The sequence below is a fragment of the Carya illinoinensis genome, chromosome 2 (assembly GCF_018687715.1).
Source record: "Carya illinoinensis cultivar Pawnee chromosome 2, C.illinoinensisPawnee_v1, whole genome shotgun sequence".
In the NCBI taxonomy this organism is placed as follows: domain Eukaryota; kingdom Viridiplantae; phylum Streptophyta; class Magnoliopsida; order Fagales; family Juglandaceae; genus Carya; species Carya illinoinensis.
Window position 1 is genome coordinate 11307371 of NC_056753.1, and position 20197 is coordinate 11327567.

At 33.9% G+C, this 20197-nt stretch overlaps 1 protein-coding gene across 2 annotated transcripts; it reads left to right on the forward strand.

The window, feature by feature from the left end:
• The first annotated feature begins 5543 nt into the window (after positions 1-5543).
• LOC122300111 (chromo domain protein LHP1) lies at positions 5544-18668 on the forward strand. Of its 2 annotated transcripts, none has more exons than XM_043110522.1 (7): positions 5544-5704; positions 5800-6158; positions 8137-8156; positions 8271-8357; positions 8682-9446; positions 18131-18191; positions 18319-18668. In XM_043110522.1, the coding sequence occupies exons 2-7, from the start codon at positions 5811-5813 to the stop codon at positions 18385-18387; spliced, it is 1350 nt and encodes a 449-aa protein (XP_042966456.1). In that variant the 5' UTR covers positions 5544-5704; positions 5800-5810; the 3' UTR covers positions 18388-18668. The 2 variants fall into 2 exon arrangements, with proteins under 2 accessions (XP_042966456.1, XP_042966455.1); XM_043110521.1 differs by having other exon boundaries at positions 5545-5704; positions 8131-8156.
• The last annotated feature ends 1529 nt before the right edge of the window (positions 18669-20197 follow it).

Sequence of the window (20197 nt, forward strand, 5' to 3'; positions counted from 1 at the left end):
TGAAAAATATTTGTATTTGTGGTGTTTGGATATTAAGATGGGATGAGATAATATGGAAGTATCTTTTTATCCAAACCAAGCATAAAAACTCTTCAACAAAGACAAATCCGTTATTTTTTAAAATTGATAAATTACAATGAAGATGCTCAACCAAATAAAATGAAAACAAAAAGGGTAGGACGATGTCGTGGGAGGGCGTATAAGAGCATGTTTGGACATTTGAATTATATCATGATTTTTGTACATAGTAGTGAAATAGTTTGAGTAAAGATATTTTATTAGATTTAAGAAATAAGAAAAAAATTTGGATAAAAATATTACAACATTAAAAAATTATTTGAATATAATTTTTGTTTTGAAGTCTGTAAAACTTATATTGATTTTTGTATTTTATTTTGAAATTTATAAAAGTTATATTGATTTTTCTGTTTGAATAATGATTAAGAAATGATTAAATGAAAAGTTTGAAAATTTGAAATTAAAAAGTATAATTGTTTGAGTCATATTTGAAAATGAAATTACGAAATATTTTTAGAATTTTGATAATTTTGTTAGTATCTAAACTACCCTAACTTTACAAAATTATATGCATATTCCTTGAACTCTTCCAAATAAAATAAAACAAATCAAAGTGAAATATGTTGTAAAACTAAAGAGAAGTAGGAAGAGAATTGGAAGATAGCAATGTAAACTTAGCTATTTAAGAGCTCAATATCATTCTCTTTGAATTTCTTGTGTTATACAAATGATCCAAAAATCACCCTATTATATTAGCTAGAAGGATGAGATATATGAAGGGATGATTTAAGAATTTGAGTTGGTGCATGAATGAATGGGAATTCTAAGAGTCGATACATGAGGTGGAAACCAAATAATCATCCATCAAATTCATGTATGCATTCATAACACTCCTCCTTAGATGACCATACTCAGAGAACACGCCTCGTTAAAACCTTGCCAAAAAAAATCCAATGGAAAAAAACTAACTGCGAAGGAAAAAGAATATAATATTCTTGTGTACCTTGGAATGCTTTAAGATTACTTCGTTAAAACCTTGTAAAAGAAAACCTAGTGGGAAAAAATCTTAGCGAAAGAGAGAGTACAATCCGTATAATCATTTTCTTTCCCTCAAATGTATGTAGATCAGTTTCAATAATTTAAAATGAAATATCCTTGAGTTGACACATTCCAATGTCGTGTTTCAACTTTTTAAATGTTGTAGTTGGTAATACTTTAATAAATAAATCCTCCATATTATCACACAATCATATTTACTAGACATCAATATCACTGTTTTTCTAGAGCCCATGTGTATAAAAGAATTTTGGCAAAAGATACTTGGTCCTATCACCTTTGATATAGCCTCATTTGATTTGTGTGATACAAGCAGCATTATCTTGATATAATGTTATTGGGCTATCTTTGATTGTTGATAAACCACACTTATCTTGAATGTGTTAAATTACTAATCTTAATTAAATACATTCACATCTTGCTTTATGAATTGTAATAATTTTTGAGTGTTTGGAAGAAGTAGTAACTAATATTTGCTTGACAGATCTCTATGAAATAGTTGTACCTCCACAAGTAAATAGGTATCATGTTTGTGATCTTTCTTTATACTGATTGGAAAGGTAACCCGAGTCTGCATAACCAACCAATTGAGGATTTAACCCTTTTGGATAAAACAATCTCATGTCAACCACTCCATGAAGGTAGCATAAAATATGTTTGACTCCATTCCAGTGCCTTCAAGTTAGTGATGAATTATATCTTACTAGTAAGTTAACTGAAAATGTAACATCTAATCATGTGCAATTTGCAAGATATATCAAATCACCAATTGCACTTAGATATGGTACTTCACGACCAAGAATCTCTTTTTCGTCTTCTTGTGGGCAAATGGGTCTTTTTTTACATCAAATGATTGTATAACCATTTGAGTACTCAAATAATGAGTTTTGTCTATATAAAAGTACTTTAAAACTTTTTTTGTATAGGTTGACTGTTAGACAAGAACTCCATTTGAAAAGTACTCAATTTGCAAAACAAGTCAAAATTTTGTTTTTCCAAGTTCTTTCATTTTAAACTCATTTTTTTTTTTTTTAAATAACTTGCGGCTTTCATGAACTCTTATGGAGTTTTAACAAGATATAAATCATCTACATATACCACAACAATAGCAATTCTAGAATTTGACTTTTTAATAAAAAAACATGGGGAAATTGGATTATTTTCAAATCTTTCTTTTATTAAACATCCGTTGAGACGGTTGTACTAAATGAATCCGAATTGTTTTAATCCATATAAAAATCTTTGTAGCTTGAGAGAATAAATACTTCAGGATTTTGAATTACATGCTTCAGACATTTTATATCCTATAGGGATTTTCATATAAATATTATTATATAGTGATCCATATAAATATGTTGTAACTACATTCATTAAACGCATATCCAAACTTTTTGTGACTACCAAGCTAATATAAAATCTGGATGTAATATTACAGAAGAATATGTTTCTTCGTTTCTTGCGCAAGTTGTGTTTTGTATTTTATAATTTCATTTTTCTGATTACGTTTACATACAAATACTCACTTATATCCAAGAGGTATCACACTTTTAGGTGTTTGGACTACAGGTCTAAATACTTCGCACTTTGTTAGCAACATCAATTCTGCATAAATTGCTTCTTTCCATTTTGGCCAATCATTTCTATATCGACATTCAACGGTTTTTTGTTCATTTTCATCATTACTTCTGGTGACATCAAAAGCAACTTTAAATGAAAATATCTTGACAACAATTTTATTTTTAAATAATTCTCCCATACTATATGTAAGTATAAGGCTCTTCAAGAGATTCCTCTTCAGAGGATTCCACTTCAAGTGATTCTATTATAGAAAAATTTTGTAAAGAAAGTTTGCATGGATCTATAGCTCTTGTTGTCTGTTTTACGGGTACAGCCTCTTTTTAGTGGTTGGCCAAATGCAGTTGGTCTTATAGAATTACTTGAAGTGGAATCCTCTGAAAAATTTTTATTATAGGCAGTTGGTCTTATATGAACCAATGATGCAGTATGCAAAATTGCACATCCCTAAGCAGAGAGGGATAGTTTTGTTTTCAAAAGTAATGGTTGAGTAATTAATTGTAAACATTTAATAAATGACTCAACTAAACCATTCTGAGTACGCATATGGGCAACAGGATGTTCAATATTAATCCCAACTGACATGCAATAATTATCGAAAGTTTTAGATGTAAATTATCTTGCATTATCTTATCGAATAGATTGAATTGGATACTCAGAAAATTGAGTTTGTAATCTAATAATTTGTGCAAGAAATCTAGGAAATGCAATATTTCAAGTAGAGAGTAGACAAACATGTGACTATCTAATTGATGAATCTATTAAAACTATAAAATATCTAAATGGTTAACATGGTGGATGTATAGGTCCAAATATATCTCCATGCATTCGTTGTAAAAATTATAGAAATTCAATAATTACTTTGGAAGATAATGGTCTGACAATTAGCTTTCCTTTAGAACATTTTACACATGGATAATCATTTGGTTAAATAATTTTCTAGTTCTCTAAGGGATGTCCATATGAATTCTCAATTATTCGACGCATCATGATTAATCCCAGATGATCATCTCAATCATGCCAAAACATAAAGATTTTTAGATCAAAGCACTTATCGTGCATTACAACATTTAATTCAATTTTTTTCAATGTTGTATAGTATAACCTAGAAGAGAAAGTGGGAAATTTTTCTAATATGAGCTCCTGACCCAAATTTATTGTTATAATATAAAGATATTCATCACGATAGTTTTAACATGATAACCATTACGATAAATATCTTTAAAACTCAATAAATTTCTTCTAAACTTTGGAGAATACAAAACACTTTCAATACAAAATTTTGTTCCTTTTGGCAACATGATGCCAACTCTTTCAAAGCCTTCAATTAGGTTCGATGATCTAGATAATTGTATTGATGTTGACTCTCTATAATATTAAATATTGAAAATAGTTCTTATTCTTAAGAATTGGGTGTATTGTACAACTATATTTCAGGCACATATCTTCACCAATTATCTTGGAATTCATCAATGTATCAATATAATTCATGGATCCTTATAAACAAAAATAGGTATGAAGTTTAACAGAACGTATTAAAATATAAAGACACAAACATAGTGTATTATATTATAATAAAGAAATAAAATTAATTGTTATGGTTATATGCATTACTAATTAAAATATTATTATTTCTATATGGGTCTATAAAGAAATTAGAAATATTGAGATAAGTTAGGACCATCATATTTGTATTATCAAAATAAGTTAAATAATTTTTTGGATCCTTGTAATCACTAAAATTCATTTTGACTAATTTTTCTTTTTCCTACATAAATGTTTAATATAAGTCCACTAAATGTTTGAACGGACGATGGACATGTGACCAATGCCTTTCATACCACACATGTGACATTTGTACTATCTCCTTGATTTCAATAGTTTTTTCTATCACATCCACATCCACAATCACGGTTTCCTTTATTATGATGAAATGAGATTTCATTCGCCTCAGAGAATGTTATAGAACCGGTTGTATGAGACTAATGATTTTTCATTGATAGCTCAATGTTTCATTCAGTCACTAGTAAACATGATATTAGTTTAGAATATTTAATGAACTTTTACATTTGATATTGTTGTTGCTGGAGCATATTCGAAGCATAAATATGTTACACTTCAAGTGAATTAAATCATATCGAACTTTTTGGAGGATCAAGATTTTCTAGTATACGTATTACTCCCTTAAACTATCATATAAAATCAATAGATCTTTTATTGTGAGATACTCAATTTTCAATAAAATTATTGTTTTAGAATGATCCTTTAGGGATGTTTCATTTCTTTCTTTAATAGTATTAAATGAGAAAGAAATATTTAAAATCAAACTAACAAATAGAAGATAATAATATTCATGACATTGATATGATAACATTATACTATATATAATATCACATAAATCATATCAATATTTTATAAAACGATTTATATTGCAATAAGCATATCAATATTTATAGAAGATTAACTTACAGTGGTTTGGGAAATATTAAGTAAGTATCTTGCTAAAAATCAAAAGACTACAATACTTAGTTAGAGTTTCGTGTTGATAATGTGCTGTAGGACTAAAGAGAATTAATAAGAGAATTAGAAAATAGCAATAGAAACTTAGCCCTTCAAGAGTTCAATTTCATTCTTTTTGAATTTTTTGTATCATACAAATAATCCTTAAGACATTTTTATATAGGTAAAGAGTGATTTAGAATGTGAAGAGGTGATAGATGAATTAATGAGATAAATTTAAGAATTGTAAAAGTTGGTACATGAATAATGAGAATTCTAAGAGTCGGTAGAAGAGGTAAAAACTAAATGCATAGGTCAAATTCATGTGCGCATTTATAACAAATTAATGAAATTAAATATGCTTTTTTTTCTTGAAAAAAAGTATAATGTACAAAATGGGTAACTGAAGGCTGAAAAGGAATGTGAGTTGGCAATTGGCGTGAGGGCTTCGGGGGCTGGGAACTCGCTCGGACACGCGCAGAGACTACAGGGCAAAGAGAGGACGAGGGGGAGGGCAGGGAAAGCCAATCCCTGCAATACCCATAAAACATTACATGTAACTGCTTCTGCTGTTCTCTCTCTCTCTCTCTCTCTCTCTCTCTCTCTCATGCACACCTATATTTTGTTTTTCTTTTAATTTATTTCTATCAGAAATCAAGAAAATGAAAGGAGGAGGAAAGAAGAGGAACACTGACCCCGAGGCATTGGCTGCTCCAAGTGAAGCTGCTTCTTCTGGTGGTGTTGGTGACTCAATGGCGGTGCCTTCGGGTGAAAGGGATCAGACCCAGGAGGAGAAAGTGCAAAGGGACGAGCTTCAGGACCAAGAGGAAAGAGAACCTTCTGTTGCTGCCGTCGCTTCTGCTGAAGAGGCAGAAGAAGACGTCGAGGAGGAAGAAGATAAGGTTGATGAGGATGAAGCCCCTGTTGACGACGACGCTGCGGCTGAGCGTCCCAAGCTCGACGACGGATTCTACGAAATTGAGTCCATTCGCCGCAAAAGGGTTCGCAAGGTAACACCCCCCCCCCCCCCCTCTCCTTTCTGGTTCTTAAAAATGTGTCAGGTAAAAACAAATGCTTCTTCAAAATATATCTCTTTCAGTAGCGGAGGCGGGAATTTACATCGGTTGGGGCAGGATTTCCTAAAAGAAAGCAGTTTCAGAATGACAAAGTAGGTTGTTTGGCAAATCAAAAGGCTAGATAAGCTTAGTTTTCCATTTTCTAAAAAATATGTTCAATTTTATATTTTCTGAATTTTGTGTTTAGTTTATATTAAAAACAAGTACAATATTAGCTTCTAAAACACGTACACAGTAATGCAGATAAACATGTAAGCTGCTTTATTAAAAAACAAATAGATTGCCTTCGTGTGAGATAATAAAAGCTATTCGAACTAACTTAAATGTGCAGGGGAGGTCTGCTCAAGAAAAGTTGTTTCAAGAAAATTTTGTGATATGTGTGGTGTTATCATCAAGTCGGGGAGGGAAGGTGCCAATAGATTCCGAATATGGTGGTACTTTTTTTTTTTCTTTTTCTTTTTTTTTTTTTGGGGGGGGGGGGGGGGGGGGGGGGGGGCGCTCTTTGGAGGCACAAGTTATTTATTGTGTGAGCTTGTGGAAAAACATTAGAAGGGGTTGGAGGGTATTTTCTCAGCACATTAGATTAATAGATTCGTGGTGGGCGTGGTTCTAGGATCAGTTTCTTGCATGATATTGTTGTGGTGTAGGGCACTCAAGAACACTTTACCCATGGTATATAGGATTTTTTGCAGGCATGAGGCATCGGTGGCGGAGTTATTGGACATTTTGGGCGGTTTTGCTTGGTAGAATATTCAATTCCTCTGGGCAGCCCCTTATTGGGAGGTGGTTCTTATAGAATCATTTAGCTTATTGTACCCTACCGGAATAAGGATTAAGAAGTAGATAAGATGTTGTGGAGTGCCTCAAGGAAAGGGAAATTCTCCATCCTTTCATTTTATAAGGTCACCCCTAATCAGGTTAATAGCCACTTCCCTTGGAGGAATGTTTGGAAGAGTAAGGTGCCTTCTTTGTATGGACATCAACATTAGGGAAGATCTTGACTATGGACAGCCTACGGAAATACTGAAATATTGGGATTGGCTGTTGCTCATGTGTGTAGGAAAAGAGGTGAAACTGTGGACTTGCTACTCCATTTTGAGGTTGCCAAGACCTATGGGATGATTTTTTTGGCAAAGTTGGGTTAGCATGGGTTATGCCTGAGAGTGCAGTCAATCTGCTTGCTAGTGGCTGTCTTCATGGTATCCTGCCAATAGCAACAATATGGAAGATGGTTCTCATATTCCTTTTGTGGTACATCTGGTGAGAAGAAATGATCTGAACTTCAAAGATAAGGAATGTTCGCTAGAGGAAACTCAGAAGATCCTTTCTTCCATACATTTCTTTTTTTTCTTCTTGGCAGTAGCTTTAGACTATAATGGGCTAGCTTTAGAGTATAATTATTATTTTTTTCTAGCTAGGTGTTCTCACTAATATTAATAAATTTTTACTTATAAAAAAACTTTTAGACTTCTGTATTAGATTCTGTTGAAGTCAGGGGTATAATGAAGAGTTGTTTTGAAAAAAAAGAAAAAAAAAATTTAGGTGTGTTTTGTATTGGGTTTTGTGTTTTTGTTTTGTCATAAAAACGAACACAAATGATTGGATGAAAATGTTTTTGAGAAATTATATTTCTTGGAGTTCAGATGATGTTTAGGTTGTAAGGGCAAAATATTTATGAAAGACTTTGAACCCAAACATATTCTAGAACTTTCTAGGGTGTTGGACGGCATTTGATTTTACCCCCACCTTCCCTCCGGCATTGACTACTTTTATTTAGCATATTTTGTTTGGATTGCATTATTGGAATTAAATAAATGATGGACATTGTATATTTTTTTTGTTGTTGTTGTTGTTTGTTTGTTGCTGGTGATCTGTGTGGATGGATGATGGTGGGCATTGAAAATAGGGTCAGCCTCAGTATCTAATCAAATGGTGAGCCTCCCTCTTGCCTATTTTGGAATCAATTCTCCCTCCCCTGTTTAGTGTTGCTGTTGCTCGTCAAATCAGTAAATTATTACTAAATTATAGTTGGAATATATATTAAAGGCGTGGATGGCCAGAGGCAGCAAACACCTGGGAGCCGTTGGAGAATCTCCAGTCATGCTCCGATGTTATTTATTCATTTGAAGAAAGGTAGTCTATTCCCTTTTCTTTCTATACTATGAAGCATCTTCATTGGTTCCTAAAAAGAGTATATAAACCTTTTTTTTCTGGTGGGTTGAGTTGACAAAGTTCAAATTAGCGTGCTCGTTTACTTCTAGATTGTTGTTTAACTGAGCTTAGTTGGTTTTATTTGTTTCTCACCACAAACAGCAGAAATGTGAATTTTTTTTTTTTTTTTTTTTTTTTTTTGCCCTTTTCCTCAGCTCCTTATCAATTAAACAAAGACATGCAGAGTCTGTCCATTGGAGTTTTTCTATTTGTGAATCTAATATTGTTTTCCACCTGGATTTGAAGTTTTCGATCAGGAAAGCATCGGAAACGCAAGCGCAAGCATGGGACTCCTTTTACTCAACCTAAGAAGAAGCAACAGCATTCTTCCATTGCCGCGTATGATTTAAGAGGTGTAGAAATAAACGTTATGACTGAAACTGGGAAATCTGCCCCTCCTACCAAATCAGGCCTTACCAATCTTCATCCAGTCCCTCAATCTGCTCATGAAGAAGATAATAATGAAGAAATTGAAAATGCCATGCAAACAGTTGTCGAGAATGGTTGTGGTAATATTTGTCAGCAAATTGATGACAGAAATAATGGAAAGGAATATGATCCCAAGCTTAGTGAGCTTAAAACAACAGTGCTTACCAATGAGGCCAACCTGGAAAAACTTCCAATACATTTCGAAGAAGGCAAAGCTTCAGAGGGTAATGGCCCTGTAGACGGGGTATCCAATGTTGGTTGCATCGAACCATTTCAGAGCAGTCGCCGTACTGGTGCTAAGAGAAGGAAGTCTGGTTCTGTGAAGAGGTTTAAACAAGAGTCATGCTTGTGTGAACCGGTTGTTGCACATAATGCAAGAACTAGAAGTGGCGGCTCTGGCAGTAGATTTCAGCCACCAGGGACTGAAAATCCTGGTTTCATTGGGGAGAATCCAAGTAGCAGGAATGGGGTTAATGGTTTCAAAGATGCATCTAATATCACCAGGATTATCAAGGCCATAGGCTATTCAGCTTCTGTATCAAACAATATCCAGGATGTGTCAGTCACCTTTACGGCTATAAGGTTTGTATCCTGGCTCCAAATCTTAGCCTTCATTACTGCTAAGAATATGCTTATCATTTAATTTTTCTTCCCTACTCTAGCTAATGTGTGAAATATACTGGTTTATGCGGTATATGTGCATATATTTTGGATGTTTAACTGTTTAATTGTGTGATTGAGGTTTTCTTTTGAACCTAATTCTACATGATGCTTCAAGTCTTGTAGAATTTGGTTCAAATATGTCTTCTTTACTTATAGTTTTAGTTAATCATATATTTTATATTTTAGAAACTGTACTCAAAAAAAAAAATGGAGAAACTGTAAATTCTGGGTTTCAATTATGTCTAGTCTGCGAAATTTCATGTTTGGTCAATTAGTTATTCTTTTAAAACAATTTTATATTATTTGGAACAGAAAATTGTTTGGAACATTGGGCTGTCAATATTTAGAATTAGAAAATTGTTGCCAAGAGTAATAGATTACATGGTTATGAATTATAATGGGAGGGGGAATTTCTTTGTGGATTCCTTTGTGAAACTGAAAGTTTGAATATCTTGTCAGACTTCAGGTCTAGTCATGGTTTTGGGATTTTGCAATGTGGTTGTGCTTATTTGACTGGGGAATTTTCACTCCCACATTTGTGTACTCAAGGCATAAGTCTATTTTTGGTGGGCATGCAGACAGGGGAACATTTTCTATCAGAGGCATTTTGGTGATTTTATTGATACTGGTATTTGATTTTGAAGTTCATAGATTGAGCTTTGTCTATTTCATTCTTGTTTGGGTTGAGCTGAGTTTGGGTCTTAATTTATTTTGTGGTGGTTTGCTTGTAAAAGCTAAGCCCTTGTAGAACAGGTTGACAGATGCCAAATTCCTTTTTCATGTTCATTTGGTTGTAGAATCTTAGTGTGCTAAAGTTTAGGGCAGGAATAGCTACAGGCAGATATTCCTTTTAGATCAGCTGCCAATGTTTTGTATTTACAAAGAAAGATTTCTTCTATTCCCTGAATGACATAGAAGAAAGATTTCTTCTATGAATTGTCACCTGAAACCTTTGTTATGATATCCTGGATTGTGTGGATTGTGAAACTTTTGCATATACATGTGTTATATTTGATATCTGCTAAAGACTTAAAACAACATTAAAGTCTAAAGGTTTGCAATTGTTTATTTTTAACTAATTTTATTAACTTCACCCAAAAGACCATTTAGTTCTCTGTAGTGTCGGTAAAAGCGCACTTAAAGTATGCTCAAGTGCAAAGCACCAAGACTGAATTGATTCGCTTACTAAAAGCAAAGTACATTTATGAAAAGTTCACCTTTTGTGTGAGTTAAAAGCATAGAAAAGTGTGCTTTGTAGTTTTTCTTATAAATATATATATATAATGTATGTTCAAGACCCAGAAAATGACTTAAGAAAATATTCTTAAATACTATTCTGATATTGGGGATTATTTACATATCATGGCACTGCATATTATCTTACTCATGTATCTGCTTTGGGAAAAATCTTATTCACTATTAGGGGTGTAAATCCGTCTGGTCAGGTATGGGGGGTGATGGACCGAAAATTTCGGTCCATCATTTTCCTCGGACCATACCAGACTGAACATCCATAGGGACCAGACCTAACCGGTAGCTATCAGTCCTTTTGGTCTGGTCTAATTTTTTTTTTCTTCTTTTTTTTTTCCAAATAAATTAATAAAATTTTTTATTTAAATTACTAAATTAAAATTAAGTGAATTATTAATATAGATTATGTAACTAACTCATTAAAAAAATATTTTATACGGTCAATGATAATAAATTAGATAAAAATTACATCATTAACTTATATAATTATTATATAAAAATAATAGATTAAATTATTAAAAATATTTTTAAAAAATATATAGGAGTTCGGTCCGGTCTGGTCCAAAATTTATAAACCCCGAGACCAGATTGAATGGTTTTCAGTCCACAATTTAGGGGACCAAGACCGACCAGTCTAGAGTTCGATTTGGTCCAGTCCGAATGGGTCAATCGGCTTACACCCCTATTCACTATAATATTTTCCCTATAAAAAAATGCTATTCGTCATCCTTTTAACTATCATCCTTTTATCACCCCCTAATGTGTCAACAAATGATTGATAGATAAGTGAAAATAACAAATAATTTTCCATAGAAGTCAATTGACTCCTTGACAAAAGTCAAGTTGGGTTTATACTTGGATTGATATTTTGATCACTTATGTTAGCATAGAAGTCAATACCTACTAGTATATTTTGATTTAACTATGTGTTTTAGAATTATGGCTAGCAAATATCATACATTCGTATATTTAGTAAAGTACAAGAGAATTATATAATATGCTATGTTTAAATTTTATGCAATTAGATGATTACTTGATTGTCATGTCGCATAATATCTAATAAATTAAATTTATAGGCAAATATAATACCATCTTGTTTTTAACCCTTTTTTTTTACTATGTTTTATGGATTTATTGTTTTTATTGATCATTTTTTAAAATGTGCATTTTAATTCAACCTAGCAAATATTTCAAGTAAGCTCTTGACGGCGATTGCACGTAAATGTTCTTTGTGCTTTTACCAATATTAGTTTTGTTGGTCCTATGTCCAATCCAAAGAAAACCTTTAGTTATTATTCTAAAGGGAGCTAGCCACATCATTTGCTACTATATTTGTTTTATTAAATGAAGATAAATAATATATGTAATGAAAGCTAAAGTTATTTAGGAAAATTTAGTCAAACACCTGTATACTTAAATTTAGGACCATATGCCATTTTTTGAAATAACCCCATGTGGTATGGATTTACTAGAAAGAAAAATCTCCCTTTATTTTTTCATCCACAAACGTTAACCAAAAACACATGGCAATTTCACATACTGCCATGTACAAACTTTAATTTAAAAAAAAAAAAGAATTAAAACAAATTTTAAAAATAAGGAAGGGTTTTTTAATTAACGAAAGACATTTGAGATTTTTAATAAAATATAAATAATGGCACCACCACCCCATGGTGGCCAGCCCCCATAGGGTTGGTTAGAAATGGACCAACCCCGTGGTGGTGTCCAAAGCTCAACCACCCTATGGTGGTTGTGCCATTTTTTTTTTTTTTTGTCTTTTAAAATTTAAAGGCTTTTTTTATACATTATTTATCAATTTTAAATATTTATTTATTTATTTATCTTCTTGGAAAAATGAAAATATGAAGCTTGATAATTTGTGAAGCAGACACTAGCCAGATCCAAACTTTACGTGCATTGTTACTTTGCTTTGAAGCAGTGTCGGGGCTCAAGGTGAATCTTGACAAGTTTGAGTTGGTACCCGTGGGTGTGGTTTCGAACATACTCAATTTAGCAAGTCTACTAGATTGTAAGGTGTTTCCTTGCCTCTGAAGTATCTGGCTCTCCCGTTGGGAGCAACTTTTAAGGCTAGAACTATTTGGGACAAGGTGGTGGAGAAGATAGAAAAAAGATTGGCTAGTTGGAAATGGGTGTATTTATCGAAAGGGGGCTACCTCATGCTTATTAAGAGCACTCTCACTAACCTACCCACTTATTTTTATCTTTGTTTCCTTTGCCGGTAAGGGTGGGAAACAGGATTGAAAAACTCTTCAGAGCATTTTTATGGGGAGGTTTGGGAGAAGAGAAGAAATTTCATATGGTTGGATGGAAGATAGTTTGTGATCCAGTGACTCGTGGGGGGTTGGGAGTATGTGACTTGAAAACTTTTAATAAAGCTCTACTGGGCAAATGGCTATAGAGATATCATTTGGAGGGGGGATCACTGTGGAAGGAAGTTATCGATGCTAGACATGGAGCTGCTTGGGGTGGTTGGTGCTCCAATGAAGTGAGAGGGGGGCATGGAGTGGGTTTATGGAAGTTTATAAGGAGGGGGTGGTCTTGCTTTGAAAAACACATTCGTTTTGTAGCAAGAGAGGGAAACCGAATCAGTTTTTGGCGGGATGTGTGGTGTGGAGAGCATGCCTTGGAAAGAGCCTTTCCGGTTCTCTATCGTATTGCCACTAATAGGGAGGTTTCAGTAGCATATATGCGACTACTTACTCATGATTCTCATCAGTGGAATATCCTTTTTAATAGGGACCTCCATGATTGGGAAGTACCTATTGTTGCAGATTTTTTCAGCCTCTTATACTCCATGGGGCCCTTTGTGAAACAGCATGATCAATTGAAGTAGAGGTCTAATAACCACAAGAAATGTATTGTTAGAGGGTACTATCATATTTTGACAACACGAGATCATCCTAAGTTCCCCTGGAAGAACATTTGGAGGACATGTGTGCCTTCCAAAGTTGCTTTCTTTGTATGGAACACCGCTCTTGGGAAGATCTTGACCACGGATAATCTGAGGAAGAAGGGTTGTGTAGTTATGGATTGGTGTTATTTATGTGAAAAAAATGGAGAATCTATGGACCACCTCTTATTGCATTGTGAGGTAACAAGGGAGTTGTGGGATGAGATCTTTCATAGGGTTGAAGTGGCTTGGGTTATGCCTACAAGGGTGGTGGATCTGTTGGGTTGTTGGAGGAAGATACAAGGTTGTCATCAAGTAGCAGTTGTATGGAAGATGATCCCATTGTGCATCATGTGGTGTATTTGGTTGGAAAGGAATGCGCGCTGCTTCGAGGACAAGGAACGCACTAGGGTGGAGCTAAAGAACTTTTTTCTACACACTTTATTGCTTTGGTTTCCTACTATTGTACTTAACGGGGACAACGTTCATGATTTCCTCTCTTTAATTTATCGCTCTTAGATTGTATTTAGGTGTGCTATGTATACTTCCTGTGTACGCGGGCTATGCCTATTTCTTTCAGATCAATAATACTTTTTCTCTTACTTATAAAAAAAAATAATAATAATTTGTGAAGCTGCCATGGGTTTTTGATTAACATTAACATATGTGGATGGAAAAGTTTTTTTTTTTTTTTTTTTGATAAGTAAAAGGAAAAGTTTATTGTGTCCTCTTTCTTATTAACCAATACCATAGAGGTTTATTTCTCAAAAAATCTATACAAGGTCCTAAACTTAAGTACACCATGGCATGGTGTGTGGGGGATTCTCCCGGTACTAATAAAAAAAGGAAGAGAATATTCTATGAGTTTTTCATGAATTTCATGAAAGTTGCAAATTTGAGTAGACCTTAAATTCGTTGCTCTTATGGATGTGGATATAAAAGCTTACAGGCCTAAAAGCTTGGTGAGAGGAATGTACAAGATATCTTAAAAGTTATGTCCGGCTATGGTAGTTTTATCTGATTTTATTTTTGATCTGGAGTTATTGGACTTGCCTCTGGTGGTGGGTGCTTTCACATGGTCTAACGATCGAGTTTGGTTGAGGTTGGACAGGTTTCTTGTTTCCCCTTCTTGGGAGGCTCATTTGTTAGCGTGCTGCCAGAAAGGAATGTCTCAGGTATGTTTGGATCATTTTCCTATCATATTGGATTGTGGGGTATTCATGGGGGTCATAGGTATTTTAAGTATGAAAATGTGGTTAAAAGCTGAAGGTTTTGTGGATATGGTGAGACATTGGTCTTCTTACCAGTTTATTGGTACTCCGAGTTTTATATTGGCAAATAAGCTTAAAGCTTTAATGAATGATTTGAAGAAGTGGATGTGGAAGTTTTTTGGAATGCCGATAGTCAAATGAAGTTCCTCTTTGAGGAGTTGCATAGGTTGGAGGAGAGGGTTGAGATAGGGGTTTTATTGGAGGAGTTGAGTAGGAACAGTTCAGTGACTGCTGAACTTGGAATTTCATGGAGGCAGAAATCTTAGGCTCTTTGGTTGGAAGCAGATCGTTGCGCAAAGTTCTTTCATCGGGTAACCAATCTCATTTTAGGAACAATGCCATTGAGATGCTCCATTCTGAAGGCCGGGTTATTGTTAATCATTCTGATATCAAGAACCATGTGGTTCATTATTATGAGACACTTCTCTCGGAACAGCATTTGTGGAGGCCAAAACTTGAAGGGCTAGTTTTTGAGACTATTGATATTGCGAGTGCAAATTGGTTGGAGAGACCAACTGTTTGAGGAGGGTGATGTGCACCATGTGGTTAGAGGGATGGCTAGAGACAAAGCTCCTGGGCCGAATGGTTTCTCTATGGCATTTTTTCAGGAGTGTTGGGATATCATGAAGGGAGATATTATGAGTGTTTTTCATGAATTCTTTTCTTGTAATTTGAGAAATGCCTCAATACGACATTCGCAGCACTCATTCTTAAAAGGGTGGGGGCGACGGATGTCAAGGATTTTCATCCCATTAGCCTTTTAAATGGGGCGTACGAGATTATTTCTAAGGTATTGGCTAATCGTTTGAGTATGGTTGTGGAGAAGATGATTTTGAAACCTTAAAATGCTTTTGTTAAGGGGCAACAAATTCTTGATTCAGTTTTTATTGCAAATGAATGTTTGGAGAGTAGATTGAGAATGGGAGTGCCAGGTATTTTATGTAAGTTGTATATGGAGAAGGCTTATGACCATGTGAATTGGGACTTTCTTTTACTTGAGAGATTCTGTATGTGGATTAAACATTTTGTAACCATGGTTCGGTTTTTTGTTTCGGCTAATGGTACTCCTACTGTTTCTTTTAAAGCACACGTGGTTTGAGACAAGGGGACCCGGTGTCCCCTTTTCTCTTTGTGATCATTATGGATGCGCTTAGTCGAATCTTGGAGGCTGCAGTTGGTGCGAGATTTCTATCTAGTTTTTCAGTGGGAAGCACTAACAATGGTTTTATTAATGTCTCCCATCTTCTTTATGCAGATGACACATTAGTATTTTGTGATACGGATCCAGGTCGCATTCAGGCAATGAAAGCTCTATTGATTTGTTTTGCAGTTGTTTCTGGTCTTAAGGTAAACCATGGGAAGTCCGAGATGGTGCCGGTGGGCAAAGTAAGGAACATTAGAAGGTTGGCCACTGTTTTGGGCTGCTAGGTAGCTTCATTGCCAATGAAATACTTGGGACTTCCACTTGGGGCCTCTTTTAAGGCTAAGGCTATTTGGGATGGGGTCATGGAGAAAATTGAGAGGAGATTGGCTGGATGGAAAAGGTTGCACTTGCCAAAAGGGGGAAGAACCACTTATTAAGAGTACACTGTCTAATCTTCCCACTTATCTTTATCTCTTTTCCCATTGCCAGCAAGTGTGGCTAATCGAATTGAGCAGATTTTTTGAGCTTTTTTGTGGGAAGGAATTGGAGAGGAGATTAAGTTCCACCTGGTCAAGTGGAATAAGGTATGTACACCAATTTCTAGTGGAGGGTATTTAATTTGAAATATGAGGATTTTTTTATAGCCCGTAAATTTGAGGTTGCAAGTGCAATGTGGAGTGACTTTCTATAATCAGGTTGGAATGGCTTGGATTATGCCTAAAAGAGTTGTGGAACTTTACTATGCTTGTAGAAGGCGAGGGTGGAAGTTAGCAAGTCACAGAAGTTTGGAAGATAGCCCTAATGCCTTGTTTTGGTATTTATGGAATAAAGAAATTATACAAGTTATCTGGATCGTGAACACGGAGGAGCTCAAGAATTTCTTTTTCTATGATTTTCTCCTGTGGACTGCATCTATAAACTTTAATGGAGTTTGTTTATATGATTTTTTAGTATCTTTTTCTTCTAATAGTTAGGTCTCTCTCTTGTATGCTACCTCTATGTACTTGGGCATTACCTTTGTGCTTGTTACTAAGATCTTACAATTAAAAAAAAAAGGCTTGAAGTATGCTAAACTTAGTTAGTTATAAAAAAATTTTGTTTACTAAAATTTAGCTATTCTTACACATCACATAGGCTCACACTGTTTATTCAACGCCCAAAATCTTCTTCACTAGTTCCCAACAGATCCTTGGGCAGCACAAACTTCTCGCGGTTTTTAATTGTACCATGATTTATTTAGGTGCAAAGCTTCTTTCCTAAATCATCTATGTCTATCTCCATCTCTGTTTCTCCTCCCTCCATCAAACATGATCTTTTTGTTCTAATGTTTGAATGAATACCAATATCTGAAAAAGGTAATAGCTTATAGGGCTCATGTCCAGGTATGTCTTGCATGTTTTGTTCAAATATCACTGTATATACATCATATTTTTGCTTAATCTTCATCAATTTTGTGACAGCAATACATTACCACATTTTTAATATGAGAAGATTTGAAATTTTCATGTCATAAAAATTTCTGCTCTGATATTGCTCAGAGATGAATGATAACCGATGCATTTTACCAGTACAGCTGTATGTTATATATGCTACCATTCGTATGGCATGTACATTTGGCGATGCACATTTTGTTAGTGTTTGTAATTCCACTTGTGATGTTTGCTCGCTTTGGAAAACTATTACGGTTATGTTGTCAGTTTTATTTAGAAAGCCTGCATTTGGACTTGGCTTAATATATTATTATGATCTATCTGGACAACTCGACCTACTCTATTAGTCAAGTTCTAATCTTGACAGAACTAATAGGAGGCATTATTCTCTGTGGGCATCTGGCATAAGAAACAAAGTTAATTCCATTGAGAAGGGAACTGGGAACTGTGAACTGTGCAAGTTCATGTTTAATAAAAGAGCTGACACATGCTGCTAGATTTCTTTTAAAGATAATTGCCCAATTTTGTTGATATGTGTACCGTGTTTCTCTTTAATCACTCTAAAGCCTGCTTCTCATGTGGTTGCCTTTATAAAGGTCTGATGGAACGGAAGTGACAGTGGACAACAAGTTTCTGAAGGCTAACAATCCACTTCTGGTAATTGATGTACTGCCTTACGATTACAATGTTCCTTACCAGTTCTGCACTTAGTATCAATGTTAACGAATATCATTAATATTTTGTGCCTGCTATCATGCTTACCTATATTATTTTCTTCTTCTAGTTGATCAACTTTTATGAGCAACATCTGCGGTACACTCCATCGGTGGACAGATGTATAGACGGAGAGTGAGTGAAGCCATTTCTGCATCATCTTTTCAGCTAGTTTTATACAATGATGTACTTTTGTAGTCGCAGGATAGTGCAGTATAACAAATGCAATCCTTCTTGGTAATTAACTGTGTAACCCCCCTTAATTTACATAGCAGCAGCCCATCTGTGTCTCACACTCTGTATCTCTCCATATGACTGCATATGCCTACTCTCTAGATAGTTACCATGATGATTAGGAACTCGAGTTTAAATTTAACTCTCTGTATTTTGTGATAAATGTCATTTTTCTTCAGTGATGCATCTTCATCTCCATCTCCATCTTCGTTCTCTCTCTAGAATTGCTACAAAAAATATGCAGCAAATCGAGCTGTGTTCTAAGAATAGCTCTGACATTAAAAAGAAAAAAAAAATAGAAAAAGAATAAAAATTGTGTTCCACATCCACGATTTTGTGAGAACTGCTACAGATACGGAGAGATTACACAAAAGTAAATCCGTAAATTGATGTGGCTTAACGTGATCTGTTTAGATCTATCTTATAATAAAAGTAACTTTATAATTTAATATATTATATTAAATTATATTAATTTGTAGATTTATTTTTTTATAATTTTTTTGTGTTTAAAGTATTTTTTTTTTAATTTTTTTGTGAAGCACTACTATTTCCTGTCATCTCACTGCTAGAATACAAACTTCTTGAAGGCGTCCTGTCATCTCACTGCTAGAATACAAACTTCTTGAAGGCGTCGAAGAAAGATGTCATTTTCAGTAGTGGCATTGGTCTGTGTCATCAACTTGTATGAAAACTCGAGACTTGGAAAAGAATTCAGCTTAATCAATGGATAATTTCCAATATTCTATCCTTCGTCTGAGATGACTCTTGCAATTTTTTGAGTAGGAGCGATACACTTATAATCCTTTTTACAACTATATTTTAAAATGAAGTATTTATGTAAAGTGATATTATTTTGGTAAGTTATTTTATAAGAATATTCTTTATTTAAAAAATAGTTATATAAATGATTGTAAAAAAAGTTGAATGTCTTATCATTTTTCATTTTCTTATTATTTAATTGGTCTCTTTCTTGATTTTATTATTTTTAAACAAAGCCCATTCTTGTTGGCACACGATCTTCTCAATTTGAATTTTGAAGTGTAATGGATGGTATCCATTTAGTTTAAAATATCGAATACGTGTCGATAAATGAAACGTTCAAATTATCCAAAAGTAAATAAATATTATCATTTCACAAATCTACGAGAGAAAAGATATTTATAATTGTGAATTGTGCAATGGTTACGTAAGCTCTTTGAAAAAAAGTAAATAAAACATGAAACTCGTAAGAAAAAAATTAATTTTTTAATAGTGGATCTTAATATTTTTCAAAAAGATTATGTAACGTTTATGCACTTCACGGTTGTTCATAGAATTACGCTTCCTTGCGTCATATTACAAAAATAAAATTTATAAATCAAAAATATTATATATTGTCATTTTTGCATACTCTTTATGCACTCCACTAATGTGATTAGTTATGTCATTTTTTTAATAGAAAATAACTGTTTTGACCAATACATCAGTAGAGTGTCTAAGGAATATACAAAAATGATTATATGTAGCATAACTGTTTATAAATTGATGTGGCTATATGTATGTACTTTTATTACGTACAGTCAATTTTGCGTACTTTTAGTTTTTGCCTATTCCACCGATGTGATTGGTCAAATCAATTATATTTTTATATTAAAAATAATGCTGCAACCAATCATATCGGTGAAATATATAAAGAGTACATAAAAGTGACTATATATAAAAATTTTGATATATAT